This window comes from Melopsittacus undulatus, chromosome 7 (genome assembly GCF_012275295.1).
Source record: "Melopsittacus undulatus isolate bMelUnd1 chromosome 7, bMelUnd1.mat.Z, whole genome shotgun sequence".
Lineage (NCBI taxonomy): Eukaryota > Metazoa > Chordata > Aves > Psittaciformes > Psittaculidae > Melopsittacus > Melopsittacus undulatus.
In genome coordinates, this window is record NC_047533.1 from 4285918 (window position 1) to 4304059 (window position 18142).

Genomic DNA, 18142 nt, shown 5'->3' on the forward strand with positions numbered 1-18142 from the left:
TTTGCCTTCAGAGAGCAGGGAGTGGATTCGTCTAAGTGTAGGTGTTTACATGTAAGCTGGTTATATTATACTCCTTTATACTCAGTATTACCTATTGCTACATGTGTCTGAATTATTCAGTGCAGGCAGTGCTATCAAGTGCCCTCATCTTAAAACAGTGGTCTATCTTTGGATGAATCATACTTTGGATTTTGTTTACTTCACCATAAAAGTGACCAGCTATGATATAGATACATGTAGTGTGGAAGTCTGAAAATGTCTGAGCTGATCCTTCCCTATTGGGCGACACTTGCTCATCTGGGCTTTAAAATCAAGAATATTTGAGAAGAAACAAATGAGAAGGCATCAGCTCAGGGCGTACCAAATGTAACATTCAGACAAAACAGCCAGGCATCTGCCTATGAGATAGAAAAGCAAAATCTGTTGTAGCTCTGGCAGTCTCTGTGTCAGCCTTAAGAACAGAAATAAGCAATATGATTTATTGTAGTATTATGGTTGTCCCCAGCTTATTATCTTTAAGCCCTAATAGGGAACCCAAGCCCTATTTGCACAGCTAAATCCCAGTGACCAAATTCAAGAATTTCTTCTTCTTCTGTCTTCTGACCTTTCATTATCATTTATTGGAAGTTATAGCTGAAGTGTGGATTCTTGTGATTGTGATTATGACTAGAAAGTTGTGTCTCAAGCACCCGCAATGCTTGTGTGTTCACACCAGCCTGTAGAAAATAACTTTCACAGACTCTTATGAGCTACAGAACAACATTTTTGGGAAGGTCAGCAATCAGTAGCATGATCTTCAGCCTGTAGAGCACATCCCATTTGTCTCTACACAGCCATTTTCTGTGCAACATTCATGTTCACTTTATATCCAGCTGACCTTAAGAGTTGTGTTTTGGCCATGTACAGCTTGAAAATAGTGCTATAAGGTTTGCTTTGTTTTTTCCCCTCAAAGTTTAGTGGTTCTATTTGTGTCATGGTTTTGAAGTAGAAGAAGCCAAAGTGAGTCTGAAAATTGTTTTTATTAGTCCCTCTATTTTTCATTGTCCAACAAGAGATCAATGGAATAAGTAATGTACATTTAGCTTATTTGAAAAAGTCTATGGATTGGTATGAATTCACAGGAGAAAAAAAAATATCAGTTCAGTTTGATATGGTAAAATATTGTGTGGTGCTCTTGTGTTAAAGTACCCTTTTGGTAAAGGAGAGATTTTGAAGAGCTCTACCCATCAATGAGATTCTTTATTACCCAACACAAAATACATGTTTAGGCTTTTTATTCACCTAAACTTTCTAACTTCAATTTTATTAATAATATTAATTATTATTAATAATAATATTGATTTTTCAACAGAGTAACTGACAGTTATAAAAGTCAGTTACATAGATCAATAATAGGCACAATAAATATCATCCATATTTAATACACTTTTGTATAATTTGAATTATAATTAAGTGCTGGAAGCTCTGGACTAAGTGCATATTGACAACATCAACTTACTAATTCTGGGATTCAATACTTAACACTGAATCACTGTTCCTTAAAGTTATTTATTTTGTATCTTGTAAAATGTGAGTAAATTTGAGTAGTAAAAACATGTTTAAAAGTTATATTTTAAATGTTAAGAACTCTATCATGTGCAAAGTGTGCAGCAAAAGTTCAGAAGACAGAATGGGCCCAGATTCAGTGGAGCACATGAAGCTAAAATAATTTATGCCAGACACAAATGTGGATCATTAATATTACAGCACAATTTCTACCTATCTGCAGCTTTTCAGGCCATGTACAAAAACATTTATTATTTCTTCTCTAGGATTTTTGATTAAAATTGGTAGAGTTTATTGTCTCATTTTGTACTCTAGAATATAGTGGTTAAAATGGTATGTAGACTCCCATACACCATTCTATCTGTGCCTTGGAAATTTATACCTTGCTCTCTCCCTTGGAAAAGGTCTCTACATACACATCTGTGTAGCTATGGATATAGAGATATGAGTATCTATGAATGCACACGTATATTTATATAGTGTTTCTATTCATCACCTCGAGATCCTGCCCAGATTTTATCAAATGCACTAGAGTGATGAGATGGATTTATTTGCAGTTAGGCTTCACCCACAGATGCACGAATCAAATTCTGTGAGAAACATAATGATGAGGACTCATTTTCAACTTTGCTACTCCTTTTTTTTGACTTTTGTTTATTTTTAAATTAAATGCTTTTGAAAGCTGAAAACAATTTAGTTAAATGGCAATGGAAGGGAAATAAGCACATTACCTTTCTCTTATAATTAGTATTTACTTTTAACTATCATTTCAGGAAAGGAAATCTTCTGGTAAGCCTCTTTTTCCAGGGATTTCTTATTGTTATAAGAGTGCTGGGTTTGATCTACAGTGCAGAAATATGGTTACACTGTTCTGGAAAGAGGAACACCTTGCTCGTGTTGGGGAGGGTGGAGGAAAATAAGGAAAGCAATATTGGTAGTCCCTGAGAAATTGAAACTATGCATACCTTACTTTTAGAGCTGGTCTCCCCTTAAAGATTCAGTTGTTTGTTGTGTTATTGTTTTAAATTTACAGCCTTTGGAACATATGGTTTGGTTTTTTTTAGTGTTTTAGTGCTTTCTTGCTTGCGCTTGACTAACCCACTGCCTTTATAGCCAAGCACTCAGTATAGACTGCATTCTTATCTCTGACAGCAGTATTAGGGAGTGACAGATTGGTTAATGTCTTTTTAAAATTGAATACTTTTATTTCCCTTTTAAACTAAAATAAAAACTTGACTCTCACTGACTTGCTTATAAATCCAAAATGAAAACTATAAAACCACAGAGTCTATGGGCCTTGGTGGGAACAAACACTAAACTCATAGAGTGTGGTGTATGTTAACTGTGTGCAAGAGTAAACCAGAGCTTCAGTCACTGTGAAGTTTGGGGCATTGTGAAGTTTTACTAGTATCTTTAGCTCAGTTTCCTAAAAAACAAAGCCCAGTGGCAGTCCCAGCCCTGGGCATCAGCCACCTTCATGAGGATAGGGATGGACTGCATGGATTGGTAGGCAGTGTCATGCTGACGGCTCCTGTTAAATGTTATATTGGTGTTCAGCATTTGCAGGGAATTGTGAAATTATCCTGCTACAGATGGTCCATGAAAAAAAAGGGAGGGGAAAGAGAGAAAGGTGGAAAGGAAAAGAGAGGAGGAAGAAAAGGTTAAAAACAAGAGAAAAGGCAAAAAGCAAGGGAACAGAGCCAGAGTAAAAAGGGAGCACAATTTTTGTCTGAATATTGAGATCTTTCATGCTGTTCAGCACCCTGTCCTTGCAATGACTAAGGCCAGCTGAGTCTCCCATTGCTTTTAAGAAGGACAAGATCAAAGTCTACTCAGCAGTTGCTTCAGAAGCTGTAACAACTGAAGGGAGGAAGCATGAATTTCTAAACGAGTAAAAAGAGGTGTCTGTAGAAAGAAATCAAGTAACAGGAAACGAGGCTGAATATTATTTTTGAAGACTTGTGAGACACAAGGAGGAGAAAAAGCTGTGACATTCTTTAAAGGTCAGAGGGTTGAATTTAGATTAGGAAAGCTGAAGTAGACTTTGAGGAGTTGTAATGAAAAGAGTGAATGGGAAATGAAGGAGAAAAAACAGAACAAATGGAACCAGAACTACCTGGGAAGGACTGTGAAAAGTTTCCAGTGTTTCAGGGTTTTTTTCCTTCAGTTTTCATTGGGATATCTGGAAACCATCCTGGAAGAGCAAGTACTGTTTTAATCTTCACTCCTGTGAAGAACATTGGAAATCTGAAGTTGTCCAATTCAGAGCAGAAATTTGATTTTCAGCTTTTAGCATATTTTAAAACTACCCTAATAACTTTGTAACTATCTGGTTTTCAATAGGTGACTTCTGTTTTGACTCAATTTTCTTTATTTTGTGTTATCAAAATGGACTAAAGCTGAACATCAGCACTACTGGCAATTCAGCAATAAGCCTCTGAGAATTTTATCAGCGTGAGTAGGGCAAACTTTAAAGATATTTATCACTAGGAAAAGGCAGCTCGATGATGTTATCAAAGCTAATACTAAAGCATGGCAAAGATGGATTTTTCAGCAGTGATATGAAGGGAAACAAAATGTAGGAGGAAGAAGATGAGTTTAAGCATAACTGTAATCCAAGAAAGCCCCATATTGTATCTGAGGGAGAGCTAAAGATTTCAAAATGGAGCCTATTTTAAAAATAAATTATGTTAAATTCATGTTTTATGAGTGTTTTTGGTAGTTATAATACAACTTGTGGGTACCATCATCCTGAGAACATGAGATCATTTATCCAGGGGTTTTGATGAAATTACGGCTTTTATTCTGCAATGCGCTGTAGCATTTTCTTTAAAGTTTTGCTAAACTGAAATCCAAAGATCAAGGTAGCACCACCAAAAAAAAACCTATTTAATGCATTATTAAGGTATTTTACAAAAGGACCAGAGAATTATGTTCCAATAGTGCTTGGTTTGATCCAAAGAATTTTTAACCTGAGAGGCCATATTCAATATACAGAGGAATGCAGTGAGAAACCATATAAAATATATTATAAAACAGTTAACATGAGACACATAAGAGCTCAATAAATCACCATGGTGTCTACAAGCTTCAATACAATTTCTTTTTTTCTCTACTTTTACAGTTTAAAAATATAGTATTAAAAGAGAATATAATTTAATTGATACAGATTTTCAAAAGCTTTTCACAAAGTCCTGTGCACACAGCTGTTTGGAAAATGGGTAACCATGGAATGAATGTTAAGACCTTTGATGGATTAAGAGCTGGTTGCAAGACACAAGCAAAGCATAAATGACCATTTCTCAGCAGGCAGAAAGATAAACCCTATGATGCTTCAGGGGTCAGTGCTGTGGTTGGTGCATAATGTATTAATTAAGAGGTGAATAGGCAGAAGCAAAATGTGACAAAAGGAGAATGCTGGTTTGGCTAGTGGGAGTAGGGGAGCTTCCTTATCAGAAAGGGAACACTAGAAGATAATTTTATTTCGTTTCTCCAGATAAATGGAACAATTTAAACTGCATTATCTACATTGACAGGAAGGATCTCAGCTAATTTATCCTCTCAGAAAAAATATGGCATCATTATGGGTAGCTGGGCAAAGATAGCTTTTCCAGGCACTACAACCCTCAATCACTGTTTTAAGTTAGCCTGTACAATCAGGAGTACATTCACTGAATGGCTCACATAGTTGTTTCAGTTTTGATCAACCTAAAAATCTTCCAGAAATGGAAGACAGTCAAGATGAGAATGATAAAATTAAAGAAATGTGGGGATTTAGAAGCAAATTAGTTCCAAGAGTCTTTAAAAAGGCTAGGATTATCCATTTTGGATATGTCAGATAATTTAGGTAATGAACAGTAGGATACTATAATAGAATTGAGCATTTTCATAAACCATTATTACTTAGTCACTGTTAAATTCTTTTCTCAAAAACATTTTGTGTCCTTAAGAGCCATTTTATAATGTGAGGAGGGTGGTTGTGGAGTTAGAAAAAGTATACCAATCTAGGAAATACAGGCAGGAAAATGCAGTGAATATTGACTAGCTCCAGCAGAATGTTTTGTGAAATACAAGTGTGAATTGTACAAAAGTCTTTTAAAATAAAAACACTGGCATTCCTTGCATCGCCTTGCCTACACACACCTACGTCCAGATATACACAAACTTATAACCAAAGCCAGAAAGGGCGTTTTGCTTGTGTTATATAAGCCATTTTTGTGTCCAACAGCGTGGAACTGTTTTCTTGAGGCGGTATTCTGAAGAACTACATCTAGCTTTTATTTGAAATGTCAACCTTAAGGGAGCTCCATTTAATAGTAATCATATTTTGATGGTACTCACTGAATGTAGTCTCTGTTTGCACAGGTAGGCAGGAGAATGAGACATCTGAAATTGGTGAGACACATGTCCGGGCAGCCGTCATTTGTTATCCTTCTTTGTATGCTTTGTGATATACCCTTTCATTATATGATTGCCTACTGTGCTGGCCATAAGGCACCTCCCCGCAGATACAACTTACCTTGGCTCTCCCCTGACATTCTATCTTTCTGCAAATGACAATTCAATGAGGACAAAGTTTGAAGGTTTGAGGTTTATTATTTTATTTCTGTCCATACCTCACAGTACTTGGTAACATAACTCCAGACATGCCATTAATTTCTATAATGTAGAGCTCACCTGTATTTTATGTGAGCAAATCCAACATTTCCTGAAAGAGTTGCATTGCCATGCCTATGCCTCATAGTTGCGTATACCCACAGATAAAGTAGAAGCCTTTTGTGAAGTGCCAGAAGACTGATTTAACACATATGGGCCAAAGGATCAGGACTTGGCCATAAATTCAAGGCACCTTGAGAACATTGGGTTTACAGTCCATGACTAAATCAGAGATGCAGTTATATTGGCAGTGAAGGCTGACTCTTCCTGAAAGTCCCGTGTTTACTGCAAAATGCTCTAGTGTATGCACATGCATTATTTTACATCTATCCTTTAACCATTTTATAGGGGGAAAAGTGAATCAGTATAGAAAAAGATAAAAGATGGGCTGCTTTGGACAGTGATGTTTCATCCTTTTCTGTGCCATAAAAATGAACCAGCATGCTGCAAATTTTTCCTTAATTTTGCTTTTCCTTGTTCCCAAGTGACAAATGTGAGACATTCTCCTAGGTTCAGCAGTAGCGGTAATATTTTCTCCTTCTTAGTAGCTGGTGCAGCGCTGTGTTTTTGACTTTTGGCCTGGGAACAGTGCTGATAACGCTGATGCTTTTAGTTACTGCTCAGATGTTTAGACTAACCAAAGACTTTGTGAGTCTCGTGCTCTGCTAGGGAGTAGGGAAGCTGGGAGGAAGCAGAGACAGGGCACCTTACCCAAAGGTAAGCCAAAGAGGTATTCCATAGCACAGCACGTCATGCCCAGGATAAAAAGGAGTGCAAAACGTGATTTCACAAAGCATGCTTCCACAAAGCATGCTTCAAGTCTGGAGACTGCCCCAGATGTCTGCGGATCGCAGCTTGGAGGACGCTCTCAGAAACTCCATCACTGGTGCCTCCATGAAGCTGGATTCCCCTGATGACTGCTGATTTCAGAATATGCTCAAAGCCGAATCTTCAGGTGCCTGGCCTAAAGGAGTATCCTCTTAACTGGTGACTGAAGGACTGGATGTTCATTCTGTGAGCAGCCTTTTGTTTGTGTGTTTTGCTCTTGTATGTAAGATTTTTGATATTATGTTTTTGCATTCAAAATTATTCTTCCCTGTAATTCTGCAAAACAACCTATAGATAGCAAATGAGTGTTTGAAAGCCTTGCCTGTTTCGCATTTTGGAAATAGGAAGAAGTGGTAAAATATGAAATCATTCTCTTAAGCTTCTCTGAAAGCTTTAGGCAGATCCAAGTCTGAAATTCTGTTCTGGCTTAATGTAAACTGATGAATTTTTAGTTTCTTTTAAACATACATATAAAACAACTTGTTGTGGGTTGATCTTGGCCTGCTGCTAAATGCCCACCTCACCAGGTGATGCCTACCTCACTTCTGCTACTGGCTTTCTCACTCTCCTACCTAAGGAGGATGGGGAGAAAATAAAGCTCCTGTACAGGCTGTCCAGGAGAAGCAGTTTCTTTAGGAAATATCCACATACCCCAGTGGAGTGCTTTCCATGGGCTGCAGGGGAATCTCTGCTCTGGTGCCCCTAGCACTTCTTTCCCCTCTGCCTTCACTGACTGGCACTTGTACTGCATGGTCGCCTGTATCCTCCTGGGGCTCAGGCTCCTGGAGCTCGGTGGGTGGCTGCCAGGGAATGCTCTCGGCTGCTGCGGGGCTGGGCTCAGCCATTGGGCTCGGCTCCTCCACGGGGCTCGGCTAGGTACGGGTTGGTGCTTGGTTGGGCTGGGTGGGGTGAGTTATCAGTCAGCAGGTGGTGAGTGGTTGTATTCTCTTCCCTTGTTATTTCCTTTATCATTATTATTATTAGTGGTAGCAGTAGTGATTTGTGTTATACCTTAGTTACATCCTGGGCATGATATGCTGTGGTATGGAATACATCTTTGGCTAGTTTGGGTCAGGTGTCCTGTCTCTGCTTCCTCCCAGCTTTCCCTCCTCCCTGGCAGAGCATGAGACTCACAAAGTCCTTGGACATTCTAAACATTTGAGCAGTAACTAAAAGTATCAGTGTTATCAGCACAGTTCCCAAGCCGAAAGCCAAAACCACAGCACTGCACCAGCTACTAAGAAGGAGAAAAAATTACTGTTACTGCTGAACCCAGGACAGACATGTAGGGTTTGATACACAGAACTGATGAGGATTCACGTTTTTACTTATGAGTATTTAGCTGTAACAGAAATCAGTGACTACTTCTCTGGGCACAGAATTGTGAACACTCTGAAAACCAATCCAGTGACATAAAGCACAGACATAATTATGGGCATTTGAAATTGGGTATTAGGAAAAACTTCTTCACTGAAAGAGATGACAAGCATTGGAACAGGCTGCCCAGGAAAATGGTGGAGTCACCGTCCCTGGAGGTATTTAAAAGACATGTAAATGTGACATTTAGGGACATGGTTTAGTGGTGGACTTGGCAGTGCTGGTTTAATGGTTGGACTTGATGATCTTAAAGATCTCCAACCTAAATGGTTCTCTAATTCTATGATATATTATGTAATAGCTCAATAGAGTTTTATAAAGCTTTATTTTTTTTAATTAGCAACATAATAATCATGACTGAAATGTTATAAATTATGAGACTAGGGCTTAAAAAACATCTATTGAAATATTTAGATTCTTCTGATAAGAAATTGCCAATTCTTCTAGAAACAAACTTTGACAAACACTTCAAGCTAGATAAGGTGTCTCTTTTGATTCCTTATTCATCCTTCAAATTACATTGAGAAAATATGCTGTCTTTGGCAGAGTATGTCAGATATCCCATAGGAATTAATTTTATGTACTGAAACTACCCAGTAGACAGTGATATTTCCTCAGTTAAGTAAATTAATGGATTAATACCAAAAAAAAGTAATTTAAAAAAGGGAATAAATTTCATCCAGAACTCTGACATTTTTAAGCTATAGCTTATAGCTTTCAAGGATTCTTCTTTCAACTTTCAGCAGTGTAGAGGTTCAGACCTTTAGACTGTCATGTCATTCTTGAATAATATTACCCAAATCAGACCAGATTTTTACAGCCACTTAAGGGCTGTTTCAATCAGATGATTGACACCTAAAATTCTGTGTCTAGTTTCTATGAACACGGCATAGGGAAATTCAACTTTCTGAGGACAGCTACAGATGCTTAAATGAATGCAGAGATACAAAGAGACAGCCAGAGGGAAGAGCTGAGCATACTAGAGTATGAGAGTAGTCACTTCGCTGGAGCTCAAACATCTGGTTTATCTGAGGACAGTATGGCTTGAGAGAGCAACCTCTGGTCTTTGAGAAAGTTGATTCCCCTAGATCCAAACCCCTGGATTCTAGAAAGAGTTGAGTAGGTCCTTGTCTCTTTACAAGTAGCTCTGCTGATGCTATTTGACAATAGTCTTCTGGCTAGAAAAGTACCCCAAAGATGAGACCTTTGGGAACCCTTCATTTCCAATGAGATTTAAATGAAAAGTGGCCGCTTCTTGCTCAGCTGGTACCCTGCTAGGCACCCTTCTGATTTAGAGGCAGAAGTGTTCTAGGATTTGATGCAGGAATAGGATTCATTTAGGCCCAAATTTGGTTGTCTAAAACAGACATCCAATCTAAGCCAATCATCTGTCCTCCCTCTCTCCTCAAAGGGAAGAGCAGTATCAGAATTTGGTTTAGCTGAACTTGAACTGCTTTCTTAAAGTAGGTGCGATTAATTGTCTAATGGAAACATCTATTGCTCTCCATTTGGTTAAAGAAGACATAGATTTCTAACTTTCAAGATAGACGAAGTAGGACGAAACCAGGCCAACTTTCCTAACTCCCATTGATACCACTAGGAATTAGAAACCTGTGCACCTAGAAGAACTTTAACCTTCATTGCTTTTTTGTGTCTTAATTATCGCTTTCCACATTTCTGAGCATTCACACCTACTTAAGATTCTGAGGAATTCAAGTTCCTAAATAATAAGGCCATAAAAGTGCATTAAATTAGGTAGACATTCATTTAATCTTGCATATTAATGAAACTTTACATTCTACTGCTATGAACAATGACATTTTTAATGTTTTTATCTCAATAATTTTTTGTAGCCTAACTTTTCCCTTCTCAGTGATCTTGCTGCTCTCATATCACTAAACCAAGCACACAGCTCTATTTTCCAGTAGAAACATTCCACTACAAGTTGATTGCCATTAGAGAAAAGAGTCAATCATAAATATATATTTAGAAAATAGATAATTGCTTGATATTTTTAAAACTTAGGAGATATGGCTGGGGTGAGAGAAAAAGCTTTAGTGAAAACCTGTGTGCAGCAAGGTAGTTAGCAAGGAAATAGAGGTTGTATCAAGTCATGAATTCACCCACGGTGATGTGCTAGTTTTCTATTAGGCTGATGAAATAAAAATAATCTTTGAAAGTAATCAGTGGATGGAACGGAAGTAATTTTAACTTTGTTATTTTCCAGTTTTTCTCCAGCGATTCAAACTAGATTTTGTTGGCAGTGATCTTACTTTCAATTCAAAAACTCATCTACAGAAAGGCTTTAAAATCTTTATTTGTTAGAATGACAAAGTAACTTAGAAGTGTTCCTATTAACTTGAGACCTGATTCTGTCAACATTTGTGCAGGTGTGTAATTAATTCATGTAGTTAGACTGAGAGATGTTAATATATCACATTTTTGAGTCCAGCATATGTTAAATTTTTTCACCCAAAGTGCTGATTTGCTTCTGAATCTGAAATTTGTAGCCAATCTCTGTACATAATAAATTAATCAATTTCTGATGCATTTACAAGTTTCAGCATTTACAAGTTTCAACTCCAGATATGGGTTTTATACCTTTGCCTGAATTTTACCTGTAGCTTTTTCACTACTGGTATAAGAATATCCTTCTTTGTACAGTAAATGACAGATAAGAAAGACTGGAAGTTTTTTGGGTGCAACTGAAGTATTTCTACATACATCACTGTCATGGAGCTTCTCAAGTGTGGCCCAGTAATGTTAACTGGAGAATAATAGAGTTCTTAACTCAATTTCCAAAATCTTTACTGCATTAAATGACAGCATATGCTTAGAGAAGCTATAAGTAATAGTGTCTTATTAGTTTAAGATTATTTTTGCTTGTCTAATCAAAAATATTTTCCAGTAACATAAAAATGCAATTGGCAAGCAATCAATTCATAATACAGTTTAATAGCAATTTCCATTTCGAAACAGCAAATAATGTTCAACTGTAATAATGTAAATTAAGGACTAAATTATAGCCAGGTCTGCAAGGTCAAAATTATTGAAAGAAGCTTTCACACCCAATGGGCAGACAGTGTGGTAATACATGTGATTGAGCATGAGTGCCTCATGTACCTCATCTTCATCAAAATGAATATACAGTAACTTTTCATCTCCTCATGGCCTGATGCTTATAAATTTACTATAACTACTTGAATGAACAAATGAAGCCATGGCTGTTGGCATTTTCAGTGGCATAGTACAAGGATTGGGAACACCTTTAGCAAGTTTGTCACCAACACCAAGCTGTGTGGTGTGTCCATTCCTGGAAGCATTCAAGGCCAGGTTGGGCAGGTCATGGAGCAACCTAGTCTAGTGGAAGGTGTCCTTGTCTGTGGCAGGGGGTTGGAACTCGATGAACTTTAAGGTCCCTTCCAACTCAAGCCATTCGGTGATTCTCTGATTTAGGTGTAGAATTTATACATACATTATTTATATATTTTTCAGTATATATTGGAAGTAGAGAAATTAAATGCAACATTCAGCTAAAATAGGCATCTTTATCATCTTTTGGGGGCATAAAATGAGCAGTGATCTCTATCTGTGAATAATTTTCATTAAGAGTTTGTGGAATTTCCTTCTAGTATTTTAACATGATTCAGATATAGCTGCTAGATAATAGTATATTATATTATTTGGGCTAAATTATGCAATTGAAACATAGAAATTTATCTCTGGATACAACCACAAAACACAGCTTTTTTAATTTTCATATTTCTTGTCCACATGCTGCAAAAATCTCAGTTAGGTACTTAAAAACTGCGATCAGTGCTCCAACTAGGGCCTCACTGTGCAGCTTCACAGTATATTCCCTCAAGTCTTTTTTTATATATATATTGTAATAATTCTAGATAGACCTTTGTCATTTTTTACAATAGCAGCACATTATTACCAGCAAGTCAAAGGTGGTGGTCCTGCCCCTCTGACTCTGCTCTCATGAGACCTCATCTAGAGTATTGTGTACAGTTCTGGTGTCCTCAACATAAAAAGGACATGGAACTGTTGGAACAAGTCCAGAGGAGGCCACGAGGATGATCAGGGGACTGGAGCAGCTCCTGTATGGAGACAGGCTGAGAAAGTTGGGGCTGTTCAGCCTGGAGAAGAGAAGGTTGTGTGGAGACCGCAGAGCAACTTCCAGTGTCTGAAGGGGCCTAGAGGGATGCTGGAGAGGGATTCTTCATTAGGGACTGTAGTGACAGGACAAGGGGTAATGGGTTGAAACTGAAACGGGAAGTTTAGGCTGGATATAAGGAAGAAATTCTTTACTGTTAGGGTGGTGAGGTACTGGAATGGGTTGCCCAGGGAGGTTGTGAATGTTCCATCCCTGGCTGTGTTCAAGGCCAGGTTGGACAAAGCCTTGGGTGCCATGGTTTAGTGTGAGGTGTCCCTGCCCATGGCAGGGGGGTTGGAACTGGATGATCTTGAGGTCCTTTCCAACCCTAGCTATTTTATGATTCTATGATTCTATTATTAGACATACTACAAGAACTCACTTGACTTATCTTTCTGGTTTGACAATGTGCCACAGGTAATTGTTCCTTGAGATGCTTTCTGTCATGGCTTCCATGTCCACCTTAGAGTAATTTAATATACATTTCCCTTGTTTCACATTCAAGAATGTCCTGCGTGGCCACATCAAAAATGTTACGAAGTCAAGCTGTATTACAACTACTGCTTTTCCCGACGCACTAGTTAGCTGCTCTGTCAAAGAAAATATTACAAGAGCATGACACAACCTATTTTGACAAATCTGCACTTGTCTGACATCTGGTTATTATTTAGAAGATAATTACACATTAATTGCTTTACGTCGTGTTTCATTTTCTTTCTGGGTACTGAAATTAGGCTGAATATCCTATAATTCTTCCCTTTTTATTCCCTGTACCTTCATATAAATAGGTATGTGCTTTTTCTTCTTCTACATCCCTGCAACTTTCACCATTATTGTTTTTCTTGAGTTCTCCAAGATGTTTCATGAATTGCTTTAATTATTTTCTGAAGAACTGCAGGGTAAATTTTAGTATGCTGTGTTAACTTGTAAACATATTTAATAGATACATTTCTTCAGGTTTATTTAGATGTTCTCCAGACTGTTCTTCCCTAATTCAGATCCATTACTCTTACTGTTAATTATATTAAATATTTGATCACCTCTCCTACTTAGGACATTCTAGACAGAAACTTAAGGACCCTAAATATTGGTGTTCTTTGCCTCCTTTTTTGTTGTCATTTTTGCATTTTTAGCTTTACTTGTTTTATCATCATTACCCTAAATAATTTTCTTTTATTCTTTATGTTTACTTGTTTTCATTGTATTTTTAATGATTGCTTTCCGATTTTCAGGCTAAAGACTTCCTTATGCAATCATATTAGTCTCATACTACACTTTCAAGTGTTCCTTTAATTAAGATAATTTGATATATGCATTTAATACTCTTTCCGAAACTTGCAGCTCTCTCAAACTTCTTTTCTAATTAAAGTGTTTCCCCTCTGCCTACCAATGTTTTGTTAATGTTTACTTTTTTATATCTATTGTTGCTGTTACTTTTATCCATGTTTTCTCCAATATATCCCTAGCAATTACCAAGCATTATCTGCATCAATGATACAGATCTGTTCTTTCATCTGTGTATGTGAACAAACATATATATGTGTGTATATACACAGACATAATAAACAAGATTCCTAGCTGTAAATGTTTTAAATGTGCTTTACTGATAGCTCAGATGTCTTGCACTCTTAGTAAATTATGCTTTGTAAAGGAAGCTTTACTTTCTTTATTGTGCAATTGGAGAAGAGAATATAAAGATCACTACTTTTATGCTGTCAGAAACTATGCCAGAGCTCTGCATGTCTAGAATCAGTATAAATCCATACCATGGGCCTTCCTAGGTCTTGAATTTTCAACAACGTTAGTACCATTTCTACTGGAAAGTATTTATGCTCAAGGACAGGTGAAAAATCCTCCAAAAGAAGGTGTCTAATCTTCCTGCCTTTCATTTTGTTTAATCTAGTTATGCCACGTTTTGCTGAACAAGTTGAGGTTGCCATTGAAGCCTTGAGTGCGAATGTCCCACAGCCGTTTGAAGAGAATGAGTTTATAGATGCTTCCCGCTTGGTTTATGATGGAGTTCGTGACATCAGGAAAGCTGTTCTGATGATAAGGGTATGTAAAGCACTGGGGAAAGAAAGCTGGGACTTAACAAGAAAGTATCTCATTGGATGAGAGGAATATGAAAGCTTCTTAGAATCAACATTTTTTCATAATAAGCCAGACAGGATTGATATTGAAACAAGCGTGAAACAAAACTATGTGCAGCAGAAGGGAATTTGTAGGGAAAGAAATGAGATGAACCACAATTAATTTCTTAATTACCTACGAGAATATTTCATCTCAACTGCCAATAGATGCAAACTTCATTACTGTTTCCATAGTAATAGCAATCTTTTTGCCCAGATCTTCACATTTGTGTAGATTTTCATTGGTTTGGGGTTTTTCTCCTAATGTATGTGTGCTACTTGGGACATGAGGTAAGTCTGGTTAAAATCTAGATGAATAAATAAATTATCTTCCTGCTCCAGTGAGCCTCTGCAGGGATGGTTTTGAATGTTTCCTGAGGTAACAAATATGTCATTTCAGTGTTAACTACCCAGTTGTTTCATTTTGCTTAGGCATCTTCTAAAAAACCATACAAATAAGTTAATAAAAAAAATACAGAAGAACATAATTATTGTTAGAGTAGTTGTGTCTTGTTTTGCAGTGTAGTCTACAGTCAAAGAATAAAGGAGAAAAAATCAAAGCTAAATAACAAGAAAATAAAAAACCAGTTTGAACATATGTGGTGCCTCTAGGTCATGAAAGCTAGAGAGAAACTTTCTACAAGGGCACAAGTGATAGAACAAGAGGCAGCGGCTTTAATCTGCCAGAGGAGAGATTGAGATGAGCTCGTAGGCAGTTCTTCCTTGTGAGGGTGCTGAGGCGCTGGCACAGGGTGCCCAGAGAACCTGTGGCAGCCCCATCCCTGGCAGTGTTCAAAGCCATGTTGGACACAGGGGCTTGGAGCAAGCTGCTCTAGTGGAAGGTGTCACTGCCTGTGGGAGGGGATTGGAACTAGTTGACCTTTAAGGTCCCTTCCTACCCAAACCATTATGTGATTCTAATCACATAATTGAAACTCTTATTTGAAACACAAGTTACTTTGAATCTGCCCCAGTGAAAACCATGAGCAAAGAAACCTGCGGTGAAAATTGCAGAGAAAACTTATAAAGCAAATAACAGTGCTAAAACAACTTATCCCTTTGAGCAAACAGGTAACATGCACTTGTGTTTGTGAGTGTATTATGGCACTGATGTAGTAATTCAGGCAGCTGGAACACTCCAAAATAGCTCAATTTTAGCCATCTGCCACTGCATATTAACCTTTACAGAACAAGCTTTTGACAGGCTTAATCTTGTAACTGTGAAACGTAAATTCCATTCCCATACCCATTGCTAATCTCAAGTAGCCTGAGCTGCCTGAGACATCAGTCATGACTGATGGTGGAAGCAAACACCTCCTGTTTCCTACATGTGCAGCATTGGGGTATTTGGAACAATTCTGGTCTGGGATGGAAACAAAAGATCTGCATGGTAAAGGAAATCCATTTTTCCTTTGATTATCCATTTCCTTACTTCATTACAGCAGTTTCCAAACTTTTTTTAGAACAAGAACCACTTCTAAGTACATTTTAGTCTTTTATAGTCTCTCATGAGTCATTTTAAATTGCTTCTTGAGACAGTTATCAGACAGGATCTGCTATAGATGCACGCTTTCCCATCTCTTACACAGTTCTGCCTTCTAGCATCTCCCTGTACATCAAAGTTGTTCTGGAGAGTTTGCCATCAGAGTGTCCATAGTGGGTGAGATGTTCCTGAAAACCTCAAAGCACCATTTTAAATTCTGGAGGCACATTCACCTATTTCACTGCTGTCTTGCTGTTATGCTCACTGCTGGCCTGGAAAGCTGATCAGCATGCAGGCTTCACAGACCCCTTAGAAACATCCCAGCTTATTTTTGCCATTGTATCACTACTGTTTCCTGCTCCTTGTATGATATGAGTTAAAGAATTCTGCTTACCCAGGTTAGGAAGATGTAGTTTTGCATTCTGACTATTTATGGAGCTAAATGTAGTACTCCTTACCCCGGAAGAGAACCAAAGCACATAAAGGGACTCATTATCCTTGTGAGTTAACTGGGAAAATCCACATACATAAACTTACACAGACCAAAGTTTGCTGAACCAGAACCTTATTTTGTGTAGAAAACAAAATTAATTTCATTTTAAGACACTTCTCAGCATTCCCATCTGAACATCTCTCATGGAAACATAATGTATATTTAAAGGGTGAGGGTGTTAAGCTATAAAAGAGCGTGTTTAGTCTTCTTTCTAATAATCTATCAAATCTCACGCACCCCTTTAATTCAGGTTGTAAAAATTCTTACTGAATTAAAAGAAAAAAGAAAAGGGGGAAAAATAAAACCTCACTTCCAAACTTTTTAAAGCATCTGGCACAAATAATTATTTTCAGGCAGTAATTTTTCATGTGTGTGCCATGAATCATTGAATTTATCTGAGATGATTCCCTCATTCCATAGAGGAAATAAAGCCACTTTGCAAATTATTTTTTGTTGGTATTATTACTTTTAGTAAGCTGAATGAGAGGGGAATAATCTCTGCTTCTCTTTTGCCTTGAAAAGGGGTTATTTTATTTTCCCTTTGGAGGAGAAAGGAGACTCATTTTTACATTGAGGACTATTATGATGATCTATAAAGAAGAAAAAATCTCTTACACAAGTTAAGAAGTATAAGTAAATTTAGGAGTATAATTATAAAACCTAAAAATAAGATAGAAAATAATAACTTAGTTCCAACATCTTTTCTATTACTGCATAGGGATTAAATTACACATTGTTTTTTTCATAGCTACTTATGATATTCAGCCATTAGACAGAAAACCTCTCCACAGTCAGGAAGAATCATAATGGCACCTTCTCGCATTCTTATGCATCTCTAAGGCCCGTCTTTTTTTCACATGCAGCCTTTGCTATTGTTTTTTTTTGCTATTAGTTGAATCTACATCAGCCTTAGTGTTCCATTTGGTGGGATCAAGGGTGCATTTTGGAACCAATTTCCAGTTGTTCCTTCTTGCCATGTTTTAGTTCATGTTAGAGCATGCAAACTTGATTCTTTGATCCTGGAAGAAGTGGTCTAGGAGCATCTTAAATGTTCCACTTATATCATTAAGGGACTTTTAGTCCATGGGAGAAGACTACAGCAAAGGGAATAAAATGAAATGAAAGTAGTGCAAATGTGGGATCCTCAGCCCTAACTTTTTGCATCTATGTATGGTCTTCAATGAATGTAGTCTTAGCTATGATCACCCATGGGGTAGCCACTGTGGTGACATCCAAAGTGCTGCTACATCTCAGATTCTCTGGAAACTACACTTGGTATAAAATCCCATCATCTTTTTTAGCAAATGACTTATCTCCAAAGGGTGTTTTGTTCATTGTCTACATTGACTACATTGACTGCTTGTTGCTTCTCAGGTTGAATTTAAAGTGTTAGAGTTTAATTTAAGTCATTAAACAGCTGAAGACCTGCTGTGAGGGAGGTTCTCTGCCACTCAGATGCTGCTCACAGCACC

General features: G+C 37.5%; 1 protein-coding gene across 2 annotated transcripts in view; it reads left to right on the forward strand.

Annotated features, from left to right (window-relative positions):
• The window catches only part of CTNNA2 (catenin alpha 2), a 499450-nt gene that overhangs the window by 441070 nt on the left and 40238 nt on the right, over positions 1 to 18142 (forward strand). For both annotated transcript variants that reach the window (XM_034064746.1, XM_034064747.1), the window contains exon 13: positions 14469 to 14620. In XM_034064746.1, the coding sequence (XP_033920637.1) occupies positions 14469 to 14620 (152 nt within the window). The remainder of the gene's footprint in view (positions 1 to 14468; positions 14621 to 18142) is intronic.